Source organism: Nicotiana attenuata, chromosome 3, assembly GCF_001879085.1.
Source record: "Nicotiana attenuata strain UT chromosome 3, NIATTr2, whole genome shotgun sequence".
NCBI lineage: Eukaryota > Viridiplantae > Streptophyta > Magnoliopsida > Solanales > Solanaceae > Nicotiana > Nicotiana attenuata.
In genome coordinates this window covers 48334220-48355741 of record NC_031991.1, presented here as the reverse complement: position 1 = coordinate 48355741, position 21522 = coordinate 48334220, and the positions used below count along the sequence as shown (strand labels likewise).

Genomic DNA, 21522 nt, shown 5'->3' with positions numbered 1-21522 from the left:
CCTCTCGACCCAACTTCCGAGTGCTCCAAATCTACCAAGTTCAGATTTTTATCATCAAATTATGCTAAACGGATGAATTCCAATTGAAAAATATCGATTTTAAGCACAAAACCCTAAATCAGCAGTCGATCCAACAAGAAAGTGCCGCAATACTACCGAAGTACCCTCGACTTAATCACATTGCCTTTTTCTGAAACATATACCCTCGTCAAATCACCCCAATTAGCAATACCATTTCCTTAATCATCTGAAGATCATTTCCCTAATCATATGAAGCTCATTTCTCTATTTATCTGAAGCTGCCCGCTGCCTAAGAGTTTTATGACCTTCCTTTCAGGACTGAACCGTAACCTTGCAGACGCAAATCTCAATCCTCCACAACATACCGCATATACCATACCATCCTAGGATAACATGAGAACTTCATCTCCCTTCCGAGCCACAAACATCTACGTAATCAACTAGTCAAGAACTTCCCATTGATCCCACCTAAAATAAAATCATTACACATCCCATGCTCTTCACGCCAACAGAAAATATACCTCTCTAACCGTGGTAGAAACCGTCAAGAACTCTCCTGATTCCTTTTGCACAAAACTAAACCGTCGGGTCTGAATCCTTCTAACTCAAGCAAACTACGCAGGCCACTATCACCCAAGAGCATTGCCGTGAAACACTTGTAGAAACTCATTACCTAATAAGCACCCAAAGAACTAATCATATCCTTACCATACCGATTCGGCCTACTACCAAGCTATCCCATCTATCCGAGTTTCCTTCTAATTTACCTTCGACTTAATACTCCCTCTTGCTGTAGCACCACAATTCCTCAACCCAGACTTACCACACGAGACCCAAGCATAAAACCACACCGTCTAAGGCTCACAAGCCGCTGAGTACTCTCTTAAATGTTTCCAAAAGCACCACGTTCAAAGTACCTACCCCGAAGAGACTTCTTGCGAATCTAGAACCATTACCTTCCTAATACCGATATAAGAATCCCCTAATTGATATAGAAATGACACAAGTCTTGATACCCTCCAATGCAAACCTCAGTTTCTAGCCAAATTATACACCTGAAAATCTCCAATTATTACATGTAAAACCTTAAACGCATAAGAACCATTCTCTAGAGTCATCCACTCTACTCAAGCTTTAATTAGCCCGATCAAATGAACCGAACAACCCGTGCCTCATTAGCACTCCGACACCGCACAATATAACCTCATCCCAGTGCAACCAAGCAACTTCCTGCTCTATACACCGAGCATTCCTTACCAACAACAACTCAATAGCAGACTCCCCCACTTGGTTCGAAGCCATAGATCGAAAACACACACAATAACTCATAATGCATATACTCTATTGCTGTCATAATACCATAGTGAGATTAAACTCAACCCTTCATCAGCTCGTGGAACACAGACCATCTAGTACTTTAAATATTCTGCAAATCTCGCATTCCCTCTCGCAACAGCTAAACCGACTCTCTTAAGCGACCCCAAATTTAAATCTCAACACACATATTTCACTTGAAAATGTGATCTTCTAACAGACAACGTAAGGATCACACAACTTCAGAACACTCCGCATGAGATAACCCACATGTTTTGCCTCAAACTAACATTTCTATATACCTTCCACCGTCATAAACATTACGCAGTCGCTTGATCTTCCTGAGTCTGAACTCATACAGCAACATGAAATTTACTTCACTCCCAACTAGGAAACATGAAAAGGTTCTTCACACACCCATAACTCGGGGCTATACCTTGAATCAAGATGGAAATCAAGCACCTAATAGTTCTTCTATCCTCCAACAGACCCTTCTCGTCGCTTCTAAATCATATGAATACATTTCGCGGTCACATCACACTCATCACGTAACTATCCAGCCATCACTTCTACTAATAGGGGCACTACAAGCCGACACAAACCCCATGTTTAGGGTCGTGACAATTTGTGAGGGGACAATGTAATATACTTTGGTATATAATGTATATAAATAACTTTGTTCTCATAAGTTGAGGCACTCAATAAATTATTTTGCTAAACTAACTGTGATGTAAACCAACTTATCAAGATGAACTATCTTAAAATTTGAAATATGCTCTAAATTAAATTATTGAGCAAGTTATCTGACAAATACCATGTTGCGGGTTAATAATAATCGCACATGTAACCATTTCATAGATGCATCTTATGTGGCATATATGGCAGGTGAATGTGCCCATATTCACTTTTGATATTTCCAGCATTCATGGGATTCAGTCCCAATTTTAGTTGGTCTATTATTTAATGAGAACAAACAACATAAGAGAATTTGTACAGAACTTTCTAGTTCTTTAATATTTACCCATGTGAATTCTCTTTTATTTTTGCACATCATACTTAAATTAACATGGCTAAACCAATTATGTCAACTGAATAAATTATCAATATTGATAAACTTCAGGTTTATACCATGACGCGTGTAATTATCACAAACTCCAAGTTTATTATGATATGGATTTTTTATATCAATAAACTTCTACTTTATTGTGACATTCTTTTATTTGTGTAGTACAAACTGGAGAATAAAGTGAGTAGCTTTTTGCATACATATTACTCCCTACAGTTGTCGTAATATGAAGATATTAAATTTCCTTATAGTCTCAATATAACCAACCGTTTTCGCGAACACTTTAGAAACTCAATAAGTTTATTTGAGATTTACTACAACACAATGACTTGTTGGTAATCAATTTTATTCCTCCAAAATAGTAATAATTGGCTCTTTCAGAGCTCTCGATTAATTTTGTATTACCACTTATTCATCAACATCCATATGGTGAACATCGCTTTTAAAGAGAAAGCTATATCATTATGCTCATGGTCAAAATTATATGCAAGATATATTTCTTGCATTACTGTTGTCCTTTAATAACCACATTGCTACAATATTTTGGCGTACAATAGGTACTTAACCAATGACCATTCATGCCATAATAATGACATTATTTTCTTATTTCATCTCAAACCTCCTTCTAGAGTTGAGTGCGGTATATTCACTAGCACGTTCATATTCTTTCAAGAATAAATAAGTATTCATAAATCACATGTTGTCACATTCATATTATGAATGGACCATAATCATCTATATATGCTTTACAAAATCTCATGTCAAATGGATAACAAACATTACTTTCACATAGTGAAGGCTTATTTTGAGAATCCTTACTATTCTCATTACCTATTGCCACGTCTACATCCATTGGTACCTTCACGGTAATAATAATGAAGCAAATTCAATGGAACGAGTTTCCACTTCTTGTGCTCATAATCATACATGAAATTAATCATGACAAGACATAGAAATTTTACCAGTTCGGGTGGTTATAATTTCTCACAAACTCTATTAGAGTTATAATTTTAAAAAAAAAATTGTCTTTGCTTGTATTTAAAATCAAATTATAGAATGTCAAGAATTTAAAAGAGAAAAATAATGTAAAATACTTACCTTAAATCCAGAATTTACTTCTGAGAGAAGTTCATGGATAATTGATAATCATTATGCTCAATATTATGCATAAGTTGAGCACCATGCACTTATCCCAAAGCCTCTACTCAATTGGTTAGAATCTCGTGCTAATAACGTGTTATAAAACAATAAAAAAAAAGAGTATTACAGAGAAAAGTAAAGAGAGAAAATTCTTATTCATTTGGGATGAATTACAATGGAATAGAAACCCCTTTATTTTTAAGAAAAAGTGACTTAATCACCAAGTATCAAACCCTAAAATCTCTCTAAAATATAGACATTCACCTTAAATACAATTCTATGTATAACAGGACTAATATACTTATGTCGACGTATAAAACATTTTTACTACTATTGCATCTAAACTTGTTGCAGCAGGTTCTTAACCCTGTTTTCTAGGTTAGTAATCTCCCTTATTTTGGATGATTACTTGTACATACCTTTTAGGTAATCCGCTACTCCCTTTGGTCCAGTTTATTTAATTTTTTGGTTGTTTTCACACATTCACTTTTTAACATTAATTAACAATAAAATTGACCATATTAATCTTAATTTGTTCATTAGAAATATAATAAATACTCCTATGCTCTTTACTCTAAGGGCAACTTTGGAAAAAGGAAGTTAATTCCTTCTTGATATTTGAAAAAAATCAAATACTATAGACCAAAAAAAGGCCAAAAAATTAATTAAAGTGAACCGGAAGGAGTAATATAAACTCTTTCATACTGTCAGTATTTAAAATTTAAACTCATTCACAATTGCTTCAGAGCGGGCTTCTATGTAAAAGAGCATGTAGTCTATGGAGGTATCTACAATGTCATGCAATTCCAAGACAAAACAACCCGAGAACAAGTCAAAGTCATGCAAACCTACTCATCCAAGTTCGACGAAATTCATTGGCCAAATACAATTGACTTTTTAGTTCCAAGGCATTGCTTTCAACGACATTATGTTTCAAGAGGACAATATGCAGATAAATAGACCTTGGCTTCATTACAGAAAACCAAAAAAAAACAAGCCTGAAAAATTCTTGAACATCTTGTTACCAGAAAAAGTAAGAAAATCAATTATCTTTTACCATTTCCAGCAACATGATTTCAAGTGTTCTTTCTGATATTAACATGCCATCAGCCAGAACGATCATTTCTTCCACAGCTTCCATAGCTGCTACAGCCATGGTGGTTCGGTCCGTAGCCCGAGACCTAATCCCTTATGAACTCCAACATTATGTTTACTTGAGCATCCGTGGCTTCTTCAAATCATTTTCTTCTGAAATGGTTTTGATCATTGAAGAATTTGATGGACTAGCCAGCAACCAAATCTACAAGGCTGCTGAAATCTATTTGGGCACCAAGGTTTCCATTTCTTCTGGTAGCTTCAGAGTGAGCATGCCAGAGAAAGAGACTAAGATATCCACCTTAGTAGCCAAAGACCAAGTGGTATTGGATAAGTTTAGTGGTATTCAGTTCAAATGGAGGCAAGTCACTAGGCAGGTTGAATCCAAGAGGACCAATTACCCTGGTCAATCTTCTACTCAGTCCGAACTTCGGTACTTTGAGCTATGCTTTCACAAGAAATACAAGAATATGGTATTTGAATCCTATTTCCCTTTCGTCCTCAACGAGTCAAACAAGGTTAAAGAAGAGAGGAAGACCCTCCAAATTTATACTATGAATAATGAACACATGAGGAGATACTCATACAATTCAGGAGATTATACATGGAACTCCATCAAGCTAGATCATCCTGCAACTTTTGACACATTGGCCATGGACAGAGAGCTCAAGGAAATGATCGTGTGCGATTTGGACAGGTTTGTTAAAAGAAGGGATTTCTACAAGAAAGTTGGCAAGGCATGGAAACGTGGGTACTTGTTATATGGTCCTCCGGGGACGGGGAAATCAAGTTTGATAGCAGCCATGGCTAATTACCTTAACTTTGATATATATGATCTCGAGCTAACTGATATACGTGCAAACTCAGACCTTAGGAGAGTCCTACTTTCCACAGGGAACAGATCAATTCTAGTTGTGGAAGACATTGACTGCAGCCTCGATATTGAAGATCGCAAAGCAGAAGAACAGACTTTGAAGGCACTCAAACCTCATATAACGCAAGCTCAAACTATAAATATAGTTAGGAAGCCAAAACCTCAGGAGGTAAGTCTCACTTTTCTTGCATCCTATACCATCCCACGTTTAGATAAAAAACTATTAACATTTTTCAAAAAGCATATATTGCTAGTACACCAAAGTTAAATTCTTAATGATTTTGTTTCTTTATTGAATATTGTTAGGTTACGTTATCAGGGTTGCTAAACTTCATAGATGGGTTGTGGTCAAGCTGTGGAGACGAGAGGATAATAGTGTTTACGACGAATCACAAAGACAGGTTGGATCCTGCCCTGTTGAGGCCAGGCAGAATGGATGTGCACATCCACATGTCCTATTGCACTCCTTGTGCTTTCAAGACATTGGCTTGGAATTATCTTGGAATTGAGGACCATCCTCTTTTCCCTGAAATCCTTGATCTTTTAGACGAGGCAATGGTGACCCCTGCTGAAGTGGGAGAGCAATTGCTGAGGAATGAAGGGGTCGAGACTGCTATGAGCAGTCTCCTTGATTTCATCCGCACGAAAAAGAAAGAAGCTGATGAAATCAAAGGTCTGGAAAATGAAGAAAAAGAAAATGAAGCTGATGAAATCAAGGCAAAAGGTCTGGAAAATGAAGAAACCGAGGGAAAAATTAGTTGTTGAGATTTCTCAAGGAGTAATTTATGATTTAAGAATTTTATAGTTCATGGACATTCTTTCAGTTTAACTTTGATAGTTGTAGTGCATTTTGTTGAGAAAAGCATCATCTACTATAGTGAAAAAGAATGTTCTTCAAAAATAGAGAGCTGATGTTGGGTATATCAATGTACACTTAACTTGATTAATAAACCATTAGAGCACCTTTAATTGACAAGTAATAACTAAACAAACAGATGGTCTTTTCAGGAACTTTAATCTAATCCACTGACAAGTGTCACACCTATAAGCAGGAGGATGTAAACGGACTAACGGGGTTAAACATCTCTAATGATCAAACTAAGACATCAAGAATTCACCCAGAGACATAGTTGCAAAGCAACCCGCCACAATATTTAAAAGTTGATTAGGCTGAAATTTCATTTCCATTCCCAATTTCCACAGTTATCCAAGTAGTGAATGCTAATGAGAACTAAATGGATTTTTCGCACTTCGCAGATGGATTATGACATCACAAATATAATAGCTAGTGCTAGAAAATATATGATGTCAGGTACCAGAAGCTACATGCAATTCTCGTTCAAGCTTGTATGTTCTTAACAGTGATGGCTGCAAATAATCACATTAGAACAATATAGTTGGGAAGACATGGCAAGCAAAACGAACTACATCCACACAATAGCTCCTACGTTTTGTTCAGCTCAAGAGAAAAAGCATCATCGAAGAAGTGATAGCCTCATTTCAATAACCAAAAAGCTAAAAGACAAGGAAGAAATGGCATTCTAGATCACCTTAGAAACTGTGACTCTGGAACTAAAGCATTTGGAATCCTACTTCAATAGAGGTGTACAGTACGTATAGATTCTAAATATGAGAATAGCTCCTCGACACCAAAGTTGCTCTACCTGCAAAATTGTACAAGCAATGTCAATATGGATTCTCCATTGAGATAGTTCAGATTAACGGTAGAGGCAAATACTTATAAGACAAGGAAGAAACTACAAGTAATTTAAATAATGACTGAAAACATAGATAAGAAAGGGTAGATTCTAGAAAGCCCCCCCCCCCCCCCCCAAACAAGTTAAACAGCGACACATGAGAGCCCTAAAGCAGCCACATGGACTGGATAGTAAAATATTTTCAAGAACCAACAGCTATCCGAGTTCAGCAACTTATCAAAAAGGAAACTTCAGTTATTGCATTATACAAAATGAAAGCTTTGAAAAGCATTATTCCAGCCTAATCATAAAAGAGATCTTATGCCCTCAGAAAATTATTAACTAAGTCCGGTTTCTGCATCATAGCTAGACGTGTAAAGGAGCTATGTTGAGCTGACTAGAATTCCCGCTGGGTGCAACTTGGCTTATCCCATCCTGGTGCAAGATCAACCGAACTTCAAATTGCACGGGAAAAGCTCAACTTGAGAAGAAAATCCAAAAGCACAAGCTTAACTCAGCAAGAAAAATTCAAGATTGGGCGGAAATGCTCAAGAATTTGAACGAGTAACATAGAAACAAAATGCAAAACGAAAATCTGAAAATTCTGCCATTTGAAATTTAAGCACAACAATCTTCAAGAGACCCATATTCAATCAGATCGATCTAGTCAACCATTAGCAGATAAAGTGATATATAACCAAGAAGTTCATCAATATTTCTATGTCAACACGATAAAGAAAACCGCGTTAACAAAGATGGCTTTTACTTGTTAAGTTAGCCAACATATGAGCCCTTCACCATGAAGGATCAAGTGAAGCCCGTCAAGATTTTATAAACTCATTCTCCCCAGCCCAAGTTTACAAGAACTGATGGTGTGTCTGTCAGAGGTAGTCCTAAAATGCACTGGAAAGTTTTTGTTCTTGTAAGGGCATGAGACTCGTAGAATCCATGGGCCCGAAAAAGCAGAGTGGGTGGAGAGAGAGAGAGAGTAGATGATGATTAAGGAAAAAGAGTTGTAAAGTGCAGAGACAATAGAGAAATCTCTCTTGTGTTGTATTCAAGAAGTAACAAGTATATATACAAGTACATAGAGCCCTAACTATGGAAAGAATCAAAAAGGAAATCCTATAAATCTGTTGTGAATCCCTATAATTATGTGAGCTATGCATATTACATAAGATTATACATTCAGATTATGTCTACATTCATTATCTAACACTCCCCCTCAAGCTGGAGCATAGATATTGATCATGCCCAGCTTGTTGTAAAGGTAATCAACTCGAATTCCATTCAACGCCTTTGTGAACAAATCAGCTTGTTGCTCTCCTGTCTTCACGTAGCCAGTGAAGATCAAGTTCTCCTGAATCTTCTCACGAATAAAATGACAGTCAACCTCAATATGCTTAGTTCTTTCATGATACACCGAATTTGACGCAATATGGAGGGCAGCTTGATTGTCACACCAGAGTTTTGCTGGTATTGGATGCTCTAACCCAATTTCAGTCAACAGATGATGTATCCACATAATCTCACATGTAGACTGTGAGATAGCTCTATACTCGGATTCTGCACTGGATAGAGATACAACACTTTGCTTCTTACTCCTCCATGATACCAGGTTTCCTCCAACAAAGACACAATAGCCTGTAGTAGATCTTCTATCAATTTTCGATCTACCCCTGTCACCATCTGCAATACACTCAATACGAGTATGATTGTGACTGCTATATAATATGCCAAGTCCAGGAGCTCCTTTCAAGTAACACAAAATCTGTTCCAAAGCTGCCCAATGTTTGACCGTTGGTGCAGACATGAGCTGACTAACAATACTTACCGCAAAAGCAATATCTGGACGAGTCACAGTGAGGTAGTTTAATTTCCCAACTAACCTCTTGCATCTCTCTGGATCGTCAAAAGGATCACCATCATCTTTCATAAGATGCGCATTAGGAACCATTGGAGTACTGCAAGGTTTAGCTGCCAACTTTCCCATTTCTGCAAGCAAGTCAAGAATGTAATTTCTGTGAGACAAAAGAACCCTTCTTGCTTCTATTTACTTCTACTCCCAAAAAGTATTTCAACTGGCCCAAGTCCTTTGTATGAAACCTAGTATGCAGAAAATTCTTGAGGGAAGAAATCCCCGCATAGTCACTTCCTGTGATAACAATATCATCAACATATACAACAAGGAGAATAGTGCCATCTACTGATTTCCGATAGAAGACTGATGATCGCACTTACTCGTTTTCAACCCAAACTCTTGAACTACCTCACTGAACTTGCCAAACCAAGCTCGTGGACTCTGCTTCAAGCCATACAAGGACTTCTTCAAATGACACACTTTCCATACTCCCCCTGAGCAACAAAACCGGGTGGTTGCTCCATATACACTTCCTCCTGAAGATCACCACGAAGGAACGCATTCTTAATATCCAACTGATGTAAAGGCCAATTCTCGAACGCAACTAGAGAAATAAATAAGCGGACAGAAGTGAGTTTGGCAATCGGGGAGAAGGTGTCAGAATAATCCACCCCATAAGTCTGAGCATACCTTTCGCCACAAGTCTGGCCTTAAGTCTTGCCATAGAACCATCTGGATTAACTTTAACTGTAAAGGCCCACTTGCATCCCACTGGTTTCTTTCCCTTTGGTAAATCTACCAAATCCCATGTGTGGTTATCCTCTAAAGCATGTATTTCCTCAAGCATTGCATCAGACCATCCAGGATGATCCAAAGCCTACTTTACTGTTTTGGGTACGGAGATAGAGTCTAGAGAAGCAATCATAGATCTAGACGTAGAGGATAAGTGGTCATAGGAAACAAAGTTAGCAACAGAATATGTCGATTTGCAAGTACGTGTACCTTTGCGAAAAGCAATAGGAAGGTCAAGGTTATCTAGAGGATCAGGCAAAGAAGGATCAGATGATGCAAGAACTGGTGCGGGACATGTATCATTTGTCTCTAGCCTCCGCGAATAAACTCGAACAATTGGAGGTCTTGCTAACACAGTAGGAGCAGGTACTGAAGGCATAATAGTCGATTGGTGCTCAATAGAAGAACTGGGAGATCGAAGAGTATCATCTGATTGTTCTGTCAAAGTACGGGTAACATGATATACTAGTCACTCATTTTCCTTCCCCTAGCTTGTAGGAATCGGAGGTGCATAGAAGAATGGTGTAGTCTCTGAAAATACCACATCAGTTGACACTAAATATTTGCCAAGCTCAGTAGAATAACATCGATACCCCTTCTGAAGGCGAGAATAGCCCAGGAAAACACACTTCACAGCCTTGGGATCCAACTTGGTAAGAGATGATCGAACATCTCGAACATAACATGTGCTTCCAAACACCTTAGGTTCCATCGGAAATAATGACTTGTTCGGAAAAAGAACACTACAAGGCACATTACCATCGAGTACAATAGATGGCATGCGATTAATCAGAAAACAAGCCGTAGAAACCGCATCAGCCCAGAACTGTTTAGGAACCTTCATTTGGAACAAAAGTGCTCGGGCTGTCTCAAGTAGATGCCTATTTTTCCTCTCAGCAACTCCATTTTGAGAGGGTGTATCAACACATGAAGACTGATGTAATATACCATGTTGTCTCATGTAGGACTGAAATAACTCTGATATGTATTCTTTAGCGTTATCACTCCTTAGAGTATGTACTGAAGCATTGAATTGAGTTTTGACTTCAGCACAAAAGGCAGAGAAATGAGTAAACACTTCAGAGCGGCTCTTCATAAAGTAAATCCAAGTCATTCGAGAAAAATCATCTACAAAAGTGATAAAATACTTATGCCCAGTTTTAGAAACAACCGGACATGGTCCCCAAACATCAGAATGGACTAACTCAAAAGCTGACTCAGCTCGCTTATTAACCCTTGGACTTAACGAGATGCAATGGTGTTTTGCAAATCGACATGACTCACAATCCAATGATGAAATATTCTGAAACTGAGGACAGAGCTTCTTTAACAAAGGCAAAGAGGGATGTCCAAGTCGACAATGTGCTTCAAAAGGAGACACGATACTAGAGCATGCAATAGACCGTAGCTCCCGTTCATCAAGGATGTAAAGATCACCAGATATATATCCTTTACCAATAACCTACATCATCTTAAGATCTAGAAACAAACAATGATTGGGAAAGAATGCAACACAACAATTTAGGTCTTTGGTAATTTTACTAACAGAAATCAAGTTAAAGGCCAAGTTTGGTAGACTTAATACAGATGACAGGGTAATAGAGGAAGTTGGTTTAACAGTCCCAGATCCAACACTGCTACAAGTTGATCCATCAGCTATAGTAACCGGAGAGGGTGCTTTATGTGAGCGAAAGCTAGAAAAAATATTTGGATTACCTGTCATGTGATTTGTGGCACCTGAATCGATCATCCATTTATTGGAAGAGGTGATAAGACATGTTTTATCTGACCCAGCAAAGGCAGTAACTGAAGAAGATTCCTTAACTGATTTATTATATTGAAGGAATTTTAGAAACTCATTCGAAACTAAGATTGTTGGACTAGGAGTTGTTGCATTATTATTCTTTACCATCATTTTTTCCTTTCAATAACAAACTGATTAAACTAACAGAGGTCCCCGAAGCTAAAAGATACCCAAACAGATCCTGGTAGATACGAAATCAACAATCTATTGAACAGGATTCAACTTTAATAATCCACTCAACCAAATCAGAGAATCAAACGAATTTGTCCACAACTCAAACAAAATCAGAGACCAACAAAGTTTCTGATTCGGAAAGACCCAACTGACAGTATCAAGTCACTAATCGATCACCACAATGAGTCAAAAATAAAGATGCAAGCTTATCACACAAGCAGCCTCCAAGAAAAATACCACAGAATTAAAGAAATCGAATAACCAATAAACCAGACTCAAACCTGATCAAACAAAGTGAGAATAAGATCTGGTCTGAGGTTGTTTTTTGCCAAAATGTGGTTCTACGATCAGAGAACCACCACAAGTCAACTGGAAATGTCAAAAAGACCTCAGATTAGCTTACGGCCAAGGAATTTCCGGCAGCGGATTCGACTCAACTCCGACGAGCAGTAGACCTGCTCTGATACCATGTAAAGTACAGAGACAATAGAGAAATCTCTCTTGTGTTGTATTCAAGAAGTAACAAGTATATATACAAGTACATAGAGCCCTAACTATGGAAAGAATCAAAAAGGAAATCCTATAAATCTGCTGTGAATCCCTATAATTATGCTAGCTATGTATATTACATAAGATTATGTCTACATTCAGATTATGTCTACATTCATTATCTAATAGAGATGATTGGATGGCTAGTGGTGGTAGTCGTCCAGTGGCAAATTGCCAGATAGAGAGAGACTGGATGTGTGAATTAAACTGCCACAACTGCTGCTGAAAAGGTAATAGCATTAGCCATAACAAAAGAGTTTTTGTTAAGACTAAGAGCATGCTTGGCTCAAGTTCGAAAATTATGAGCCGAGGTGAGTCGAACCACTTGCAAGATGTCTTGCAAGTTCTCCCTTCTCAGTCCCAAGCATAAACAATCATTACTTATATAAAGCATGTAACATGTTAAAAAAATATACTTGCTTGATGAAGGCATCCGTGACTTGAACACCGGCAAGAAACCATCAAAGGTAAAACACACAGGACATAGTGCTGATGCATGTAACAAGTACTGCATCTCTAAACAAATACGGAAGCCATATCTTCTTCCATCATTTAAAGAAGCACCTAAACTTTCTGAGCAAATAGAATATATGGAAGAAAAGCTCCACAGAAGCAGCCAGCAAAACAGAAAGAGAGAGAGAGGGAAAGAGAGAGTCCATGCCCCTTTTGAGCTATGCATATGGCACTAGGCTTACAAAAGTTGATTGAAGTAGGGCTTGAGTCGAGCTCAAGTGCTCAGAGTAGGCTTGACTTATTGCAGCCCATGTCTGAGAGATAGGTGATCCAAGTGCAAGTGATGAACTAGGTGGGCGACAGCCGGTACTTCTAGATAGTGTCCGGGAGAATGAAAGATTTGTGAATCATCAAGGGAAAGTAGGTTGTTCAAATAGATATGATAACTTCTAATAGTAGTAATCAAGTAGTTGATTTGGGACCAAAATGATGGAGTTCCGACAGTAATAAATAATTAGTTTCATAACCATCAACCTGAGCTCCCCTCATTCGAATTGCTGCAGCCACCAGGGAAGGAAAAAGCTTGGATATTCACATTTTGCACTCCTCCATTCAGGAATCAAGCAACAGATCTTACACAAAGCATTCAGTCATTTATTTTACCCAAAAAGGGCATTTTAATTCTCACATCAAGAATGTTAAATTTCAGCTTAATTCATCTAGACCATGAAAAATCAAAATAGGTAAAATAAGTAATAACATGAGAGTAAACAAGACAGAACAAGAGAAGAAAAATGAAATTACTTACCTCAAAAAAAGACCATATCTAGAGAGCACAGTAGTTCCAGAAAATTTACAATGGAACTTCATATTGCCATTTTCATTTCTATTTTCCGGTGAGGATCATAACCGACAAGTGTGAAATCAGTAGCAACGAAGGAATCCATGTCCTTTTTCTGTGGATTGATATTCAGAATCTACTCCCATTCAGGAATAATAGAAGTTAGAGACAGAGACAGAGAGAATGCGTGTCTGTGTAAGATTAAAACAGCACAGCAATTAAGGTAGTAATACTTACTGGAAAAGGTCTAGGCATCTTCTGAAGCTGGTCTTGCAGAGGTCTGACATGAGTGCGATATACATGAGCATCTCCAATAACATGGACAAAATCACCAGGAACCAGATCTGGGAAAAGAAAGGTAATGAGAAAATCATGAGATGCATCATCTGAGAAAACATTATTGGGAAGCAACTTAAAGAAGAAGTGGAGCTGTTAATATCGAGAAAAGGTCTGGTTCGTGTCTCTAACTAAAGAACACAAGCATTTCTTGTTTGGAATTTCAGAAGTTCCAGTTCCTTTTCATAACCTCTCAATAATTTTAGCTATCACGAATGCATGATGGTAGAGAATAATTCATAACCCAAAACAAAATGCAGGACGATAGACCTGCTTCACAACGGTTAGATGAAACGACATATACGCCATACTTAAAATATACCAATATTACAATTAGAACCTTAAATTTGAAAGATGAAGACATATGAAGAGGTTGGAGTAGGATGGCTAACCAAGCTATTTAATGCTATACTTGGAAGTGGTAGGATGCCCCACGAGTGCAAAAGACCCTAATTACAATTTATAAAAACAAAAAAGATATTCAAAGTTATGCGAACTATCGTTGTATTAAAACTATGAGTCACACGATGAAACTTTGGAAAAGAGTGATGAGCCACTACAAGAGTGACAAAGAACCAGTTTGTATTTATGTCCGGTACATCTATGGAGGCTATATTTTTGCTAAGGAGATTGATGGAAGTTTATCTCCAGAGGAAGAAAGATTTGCACATGGTGTTCATTAACCTAGAAAAAGCATATGATAGAGTACCAAGAAAGATCATTTGGTGGGTATTGGAGAAAAAAAGAATTCACATTAAATATATAAATGTCTAAAAAACATGTATGACGGAGTTGTTACTAGCATCACAACAGTAGTAAGAGATATAACGAAGTTTCTCATAACCATTGGTATACACCATGGATTGACATTGAGCCCGTACTTGTTACACTTAGTTATAGATGAGCTAACCAACATAATACAAGATGAAGTTCCATAGTGTATGCTATTTGCTAACAATATTGTGCTAATTGACAAAAACAATGAGGGTGTCAACCAAAAGCTTGAACTATGGAGAAACAGTCTAATAAATAAGGATTTTAGGATAAGTAGAAACAAGACTAAATATATACAGTGCAAGTTTAGTCAACATAAGAGTGAAATGGAGGTGAAAGTAAATGGGATTGTAGTGCCTAAAGGAAAGCAATTCAGATATTTAGGCTCGTTCTAGGAGAATGGGATGATAGATAAAGATGTTACACATAGAATCAAAATCAAATGGATGAAATGGAGAAGCGCTACAGGGATGTTATGTGATAGAAGGATGCCTACCAAAGTGAAAGGTATAAGACCAGCAATGCTATAGGAGAGTGAATGTTAGGCCGCTAAAGCTCAACACATCCACAAGATGAATGTCGCAGAGATATGAATGCTAAGATGGATGTCTAGCCATATAAGATTAGACAAGATTAGAAACGATCACATTCTTGAGAACGTTCAAGTAGCACACATTGAGGATAAAATGAAAGAAGGTCGCTTAAGATAATTCGGTCACGTCCTGCATTGACATACGAATGCACCAGTCTATACGTGTGAAAAGCATTAAAAGTGGACCAGGTAAACCTAAAATCATATGGAAGGAAGTCGTTTCTAAGGATTTATAATCTTTAGGGATCCATGCAGACTTAGCAAAAGATAGGGTACAATGGAAGAAAAAAATCTATATAAGTGGCACCTATTAGTTGATAATGTGTTTTAGACATGTTAGCACTTTCGTCGTAGGTCCTATGCTTTCTAGGAATAGTTTAGCCTTTCAAAAATTATACGTTTAGAAAATACAGAGCACTTATAATACCTTTAATGGTATTGCATACTATTGGCAGTAGATTAGTTTAAACAGAGTAACATGGACAGTGAAGATTCATATAGCCGAACCCAACTTGTTGTTTAGGAGTAAGCCATAGTTGTTGTAAGACATACGGTTTTGAGACAGGCGTAATCCCCTTTTCCAAATTCCTGACTTCGTAAATGTGTTCTGGGAGATCTTATTCACTTAATTACAGTGTTTTTTCATCCACAGTCTAGCACCTAAATTGATAGTTCACTCTCTATTATATTGACAATTCCCCTAATACAAGTGTGAAATTAGACACAAGCATCTTGACAGCATACCAGTAACATGAGCTACCATGCATGTCAACAAAGCATATGATGCGATGTTAAATGGCACTCCCAAACCCATATCTGCAGAGCGCTGATACATTTGACAGGATAACTCCCCATTGGCAACATAAAACTGCAAACAGAAGACGGAACAAAGCTTTATAATGTTGACAATACTTTAAGCTTTACATAAGCATCATGATAATACAGACTTGAGCAAACATATGACAAGGTGGGAGTGCCATGAGTTTAATATCAGAAGGATTCCAAGCCGAAAGTATAATACGTCTATCATCTGGATTATTTTTAATCTTGTTGATAACATCAGCCAATTGGTCAAACCCTTGCCCAGAGTAGTCAGTGTGCATGTCAATGTACCTGTATATAGCAAGTGCAGTGGGACAAGTTACAACTGAATTCAATGAGTTTTGACCAGTTATATGTCAGAGAAGTTCAAAAACCAACCTGGCACCAAAGTGTCTCCACTGAAACCCATAAACTGGTCCCAGATCACCCTCTTCCCTGTCCTTCAAACCGATACTGAAATGGGAAGCCCAACTTGTGATCATTTCGAATTGTAAAAGACTGCAAGAAAAAAAAAGAACAATTTACCTGTCAAGGTAATCTCTGGATGCATTGCCATCCCAAATATGAATGCCCTTCTGTTGTAGGACCTGAGAGCTACATCAACTTCATTATGCAGCTTAAATGGCCAAAAATCACTAACTAACAAAAACAAGCTCTAAGGGTCTATAACATTTAAAGAAAGCATTATTGACATTGAAGTAGAACCTAAAATATATATAGACTATTGAACAACAGACAGATACCTTAGAACTAGTTGATCCACTGATAAACCACAAGAGTTCTTCAACAACACCTCTCCAAAAGACTTTCTGAAAGCCAAAAATAACAAATTAAATAAGATAAGTGATCCACAGAGGAATGCGCTTATGATTCGCGTGATTGTACTAGTATACGCTACAGCATTACCCTATACCTGTAATACACATTGCAGTAATACAATGATGGGACATCAGAATAACAAAAGCAGCGTAACTTACAAATTGAAAATAATAGATCATACCTTTGTTGTAAGAAGCGGGAAAGATTTGCGCAAATTGAACCTCATCTGTAGACATAATAAAATATACAGAAAAAAAAGCAATCAGATATTAATTAATACTACATAGAATTTAATTTTCTTCCATAGGGCTTGATATGCATTCTTCAATGTCATTTGGTATGACTAGACAGAAGTGATGCAGTACTATGATGATGTTACTTCTTTACACACCATAAAGAGAAGAAAAAGATCAAATATAGCTGAACATATTGATGCTTCTGATTACCTGGCAACCGAATTTTGACAGAGTTCCTGTTCCTGTCCTGTCATCCTTTGGCATGCCATTTGATATGATTTCTTCAACCAATCTCAGATACTTGTATTCTTCATGTTTCTCAAAAATCATGTTAGGCAAGAAAGAAAATATCTTAACCTCATCCTGGGAAGAATCCAAGCAATTATCAGGAATCTTGCTATTCGTCTGATTAATTTGTTTTACTCCAGAATTCTTCACACGAACATAGGTGGTAAAAGAAAACCGAATATTGTTTTCAACCAAAGGAAATGATGAGTGCCAGGGTTGAAATAAAGAGACATCAATTGCAGGAACAAAAGTGTCACATTCAAAATTAGTCCCAATTTCAGTGACATGAATTGCTTCACATCCATGACCATTGAGGGAATCCCTGCATCAAAAAGATCATAATTACAAAATTAAAGCATAAAAAGCTAGACAGCTAGCTAACTAAAAGAGCAGCAAAATCTCTACCTGAAAATCTCACCACCTCCTATAACAAACACTTTCTCAATTGATAGACAATAAGGGGAGACTGCCAATAATTGCAAAGCGGAACATAAGCTCCCACATATAACGACATTTTCTGCAGTAGCGATGTCAAAACTCCCTGAACGCGTAAGAATAACATTGAGGCGGCCAGGAAGAGGCCGATTTTTAAGAGGAATACTTTCCCAAGTCTTTCTGCCCATAATAACAGCATTCTTTTTTGTAGAATCTGATGTAGTGCTAGTGATCTCCTTGAAGAACTTGAGATCTGAAGGCAGTTTCCAAGGTAACTTCCCCTCCTTACCAATACCCATACTTCGAGTTGCAGCTAAAACAACTTGGTAACTCCTTTGGGGAGTAGAATTATCATTGGTGCTACCATTGGAAAGGCCAGTACTGGTTTCAGTTTCCATAACTGCGTAAGAGGCTTGGAAGAGACTAAATGATAAAAAGTTGCACCTAGGATCAGACGATCGGCTTCTACCAAAATGAAGTAAAGCCTGAAATTTAGAGAAGGAAGAAAATTTATCAATAACGTGTTAACAGCAAAATTCTTTACATAAAATGAGTTACTCATGGAGATGCAAACGTTATCCAGTCAATAAGTAGTAGACAATATGACTTGATCAATAAATACATAAAAGTAGACCCCTAAAACAGACCAATTCTCAGGGGTGCTGTTACAGATCAATAATCCAGAGCAAGAGAATATAAGCAATTGCAACCTCTTCAACAATATACAGCAACTGCTTATCTTTTGGTTTTTTTTTTTTTTTGGTTTTTCACCCGATATATGGTACCCACATTGGGGACTCGGCTAAATCCGGATTCGTGCCAAGAAGTCCCACATTGGTGGGTAAAGCGCTCCTTAATTATGTAGTGTACCAAACAAAACGTAGAAAATAGGCAAGAGAATCATAATACATGAGTTTAGGTAATACTTTATCATTATTACCCTTTCGCACCAAGTAATAAATGGTCTCAGGCACTTGCCTGACTAGACATGATTGGCTTTTACTTATTAGCATGTCATTGATAGAAAAAAAACATATTAAAAACCTTCAGAAAGATCACACTCCATGCAAACTAATCATTAGAGTAGATCCAGTCTTCCTGCAAAGAATTAGACCACACAACACATTCAAAAAGCAGGACATGTAACCAAAATAATCAGCAGCACTTCAATGCAAAATAGTTTGAGTCAGCTGCATGAATCCTCTGTATTATTCAGGTCCATTTCTTTCTAAGAGGATTTACTATAAATACCAAATTTTAAACTAACATCAACTTACTGCAATGCTCCTCCTTATTCGGTATTGGGACCAGCTAAATTCTAACAAATTATTGCATAGAGTCATTGTGATTGCTAATACACTTATTTTGAACCTCATTTATATAGAAAGTTAATGCGTTCAATAATCAAATTCGTCAATTGAGCTTGAGAAAATCAACAAAATAATATGAGTAAAATAAGTAATGGACTGCGTCTTGAGAAATGAATAAAGCAAATGCAGTAGGAAATCACCAAACCTAACTATTCTGAACTAAAATCCATAAGATCATTAATACTCACTTCAAAGACAGAAAAGTACAAAATCAATAATTCACTATTCCCATAAAGAATTATGCCATACAATACAGTCAAAGATCAGGATAATAACCAAAAATTAAATAAAATGGAGATATTAACTAAGCTCACTTATTTTTAAACTGTCCTTTATAAAGATTAAAATCGTCTGATCATCAAATTCCTTAGTTTGGTTTGAGAAAAATAACAATCAATCCCAACCTAGAAGGAGTCGGCTATATATATAAATCCTCTATATCACCACTAAATTTTATCATCTAGTGGTACCGATGGGACTCTTCTACACAAAAGGTGCGGGTTTCATTCTCATTGTCCCCTCCCCTTCCACCTCACCCATGTAATAGAAAATTTCTATAAAAAATAAAACATACCTCTATATTAATTCAACTCTATTTTCTTTTTTCTTTTTTTTCAACAACCAACAAATCCGCGAGACAGTGGCATGAGGTTGGAAACTCAGTGAATAACAGCGCCTCCACCCCCCCCCACCCCCACCCCCACCCCACCCCCAAAGAAACCTCCACTTATTCGTTGCACTCAATTTGGCCCTTTTCCCCCAAATTTTTGATCATTTATGATATTATGAGTAATTCTAATACTGCATCCTACTCCTTTATCCGTATGGACAGTGAATAAGGAACTGCAGTAAGAAATTAAATCATCGAACCTACTACATAATAAATGCATTAAATCATCAGTTATCAGTTAAAACCCCCAAAAAAAATAAGAACGAAAATAGGATAAGGAAAAGAGAGAGAGTAACATGTAAGATGGGGAAGAAAAAGAAAATGCAGGAAGAAATTACCGATCGGAGAGTAAAGCGTGAGAAGAACGTAATTTTGAAGAGTTTTGAAGTGCAATGTGGTAGAATTTTGGTAGAGTGAGCGAAAAAGATTTTACAGATGAAACTAAACTAGGGTTACGATGGCGGGAAAGGGACTTGGAAGTGTTACGAAACGAACAGATATATCCTAAGGCCACGTAGGAATAGCAATAGGGCGGGAAGGGGCAATTCTTAGCTTGTTTTAGTTTTCTGTATATATATATATTTAGTTTTTTTTTATTTTAATTGGGGATAGAGGAAAGGAAAATGGAGCGGATTCTTACAAGATGGGAATGGAAGTAGACAACCAAACTAAGATTCCCATGTGTTATTTTATATGATGATAAGTGTTTGATTATATGTCAAGACTTAAAAAGTATTTGGTGATCTAGATGGTTAGCGTCAGTAAAGGATCGTTTGTTTTTTAGTGATTAAAATATGTGAATTTGAATATACACTTAAATGTTAATATGTTGTATTTTGACATGAGTATTGAATAATTAAGACTAATTATATTTTCAAGATCTGAATGTGTAAAATTCAACTTTATTAAAAAGACGAATAAATAATTTAAATATTTTGTCAAATTGTTATGTTATAAGGCGGTGGTGGTAGTTGCGTTGTAAGAGTAGTGATGATTGTTGCACAATAGTGGTGATTGGTGGTAGTGGCTGGCGGTAGTCTGGGGTGCGCATTCGGTACTTCGGCATGGTATTTAAGAACTACGGTTCGGTACTTCAGTATTGGTAAATCAATTGTATATACTAAATACCGTACCAAAATAGTTCGGGACGATTTGATATTTCTTGTTTGATTCAGTACGGTTTCGGTACGATTTCGATAGCCAACCAAACTAACAGTTTTCAACTTTTTTTTTTTTGCAAGTAACAATCTAAAGTGGATACATTCCATACGAAGCATAGCAAAAACAGTATAGCAAATTACATGTCGAAACAGAATTTTTGCAATATTGACTTCTGAAAAAACATTGCAACATAGCTCATATTAGACTAGCAATGGACAACACGAAAAATGGAAGCTCCATGTTAGCTATTTGTCCAAAAGAATTATGATAATACTAGAAAAGGCACACTTTTTAACGAGCATTATCTCTTCACCCAAACATCAATGATCCATTCGGAC

The 21522-nt window shown here is 37.1% G+C and overlaps 2 protein-coding genes across 4 annotated transcripts; one reads left to right on the top strand and one right to left on the bottom strand.

Moving 5' to 3' along the window:
• Nucleotides 4355-7176, top strand: LOC109223693 (AAA-ATPase At3g50940-like). Its single transcript, XM_019388092.1, has 2 exons — nucleotides 4355-5679; nucleotides 5817-7176. The coding sequence occupies exons 1-2, from the start codon at nucleotides 4612-4614 to the stop codon at nucleotides 6273-6275; spliced, it is 1527 nt and encodes a 508-aa protein (XP_019243637.1). The 5' UTR covers nucleotides 4355-4611; the 3' UTR covers nucleotides 6276-7176.
• Nucleotides 6927-20536, bottom strand: LOC109223692 (bifunctional dihydrofolate reductase-thymidylate synthase-like). Of its 3 annotated transcripts, XM_019388091.1 has the most exons (13): nucleotides 20362-20536; nucleotides 17954-18468; nucleotides 17471-17870; nucleotides 17206-17250; nucleotides 16949-17014; nucleotides 16731-16792; nucleotides 16584-16658; nucleotides 16331-16496; nucleotides 16128-16251; nucleotides 13919-14025; nucleotides 13649-13817; nucleotides 12120-12207; nucleotides 6927-7174 (listed from the first exon to the last, which is right to left on the bottom strand). In XM_019388091.1, the coding sequence occupies exons 2-11, from the start codon at nucleotides 18379-18381 to the stop codon at nucleotides 13707-13709; spliced, it is 1584 nt and encodes a 527-aa protein (XP_019243636.1). In that variant the 5' UTR covers nucleotides 18382-18468; nucleotides 20362-20536; the 3' UTR covers nucleotides 6927-7174; nucleotides 12120-12207; nucleotides 13649-13706. The 3 variants fall into 3 exon arrangements, with proteins under 3 accessions (XP_019243636.1, XP_019243633.1, XP_019243634.1); XM_019388088.1 differs by lacking the exon at nucleotides 12120-12207; XM_019388089.1 differs by lacking the exons at nucleotides 12120-12207; nucleotides 20362-20536 and adding an exon at nucleotides 19028-19048.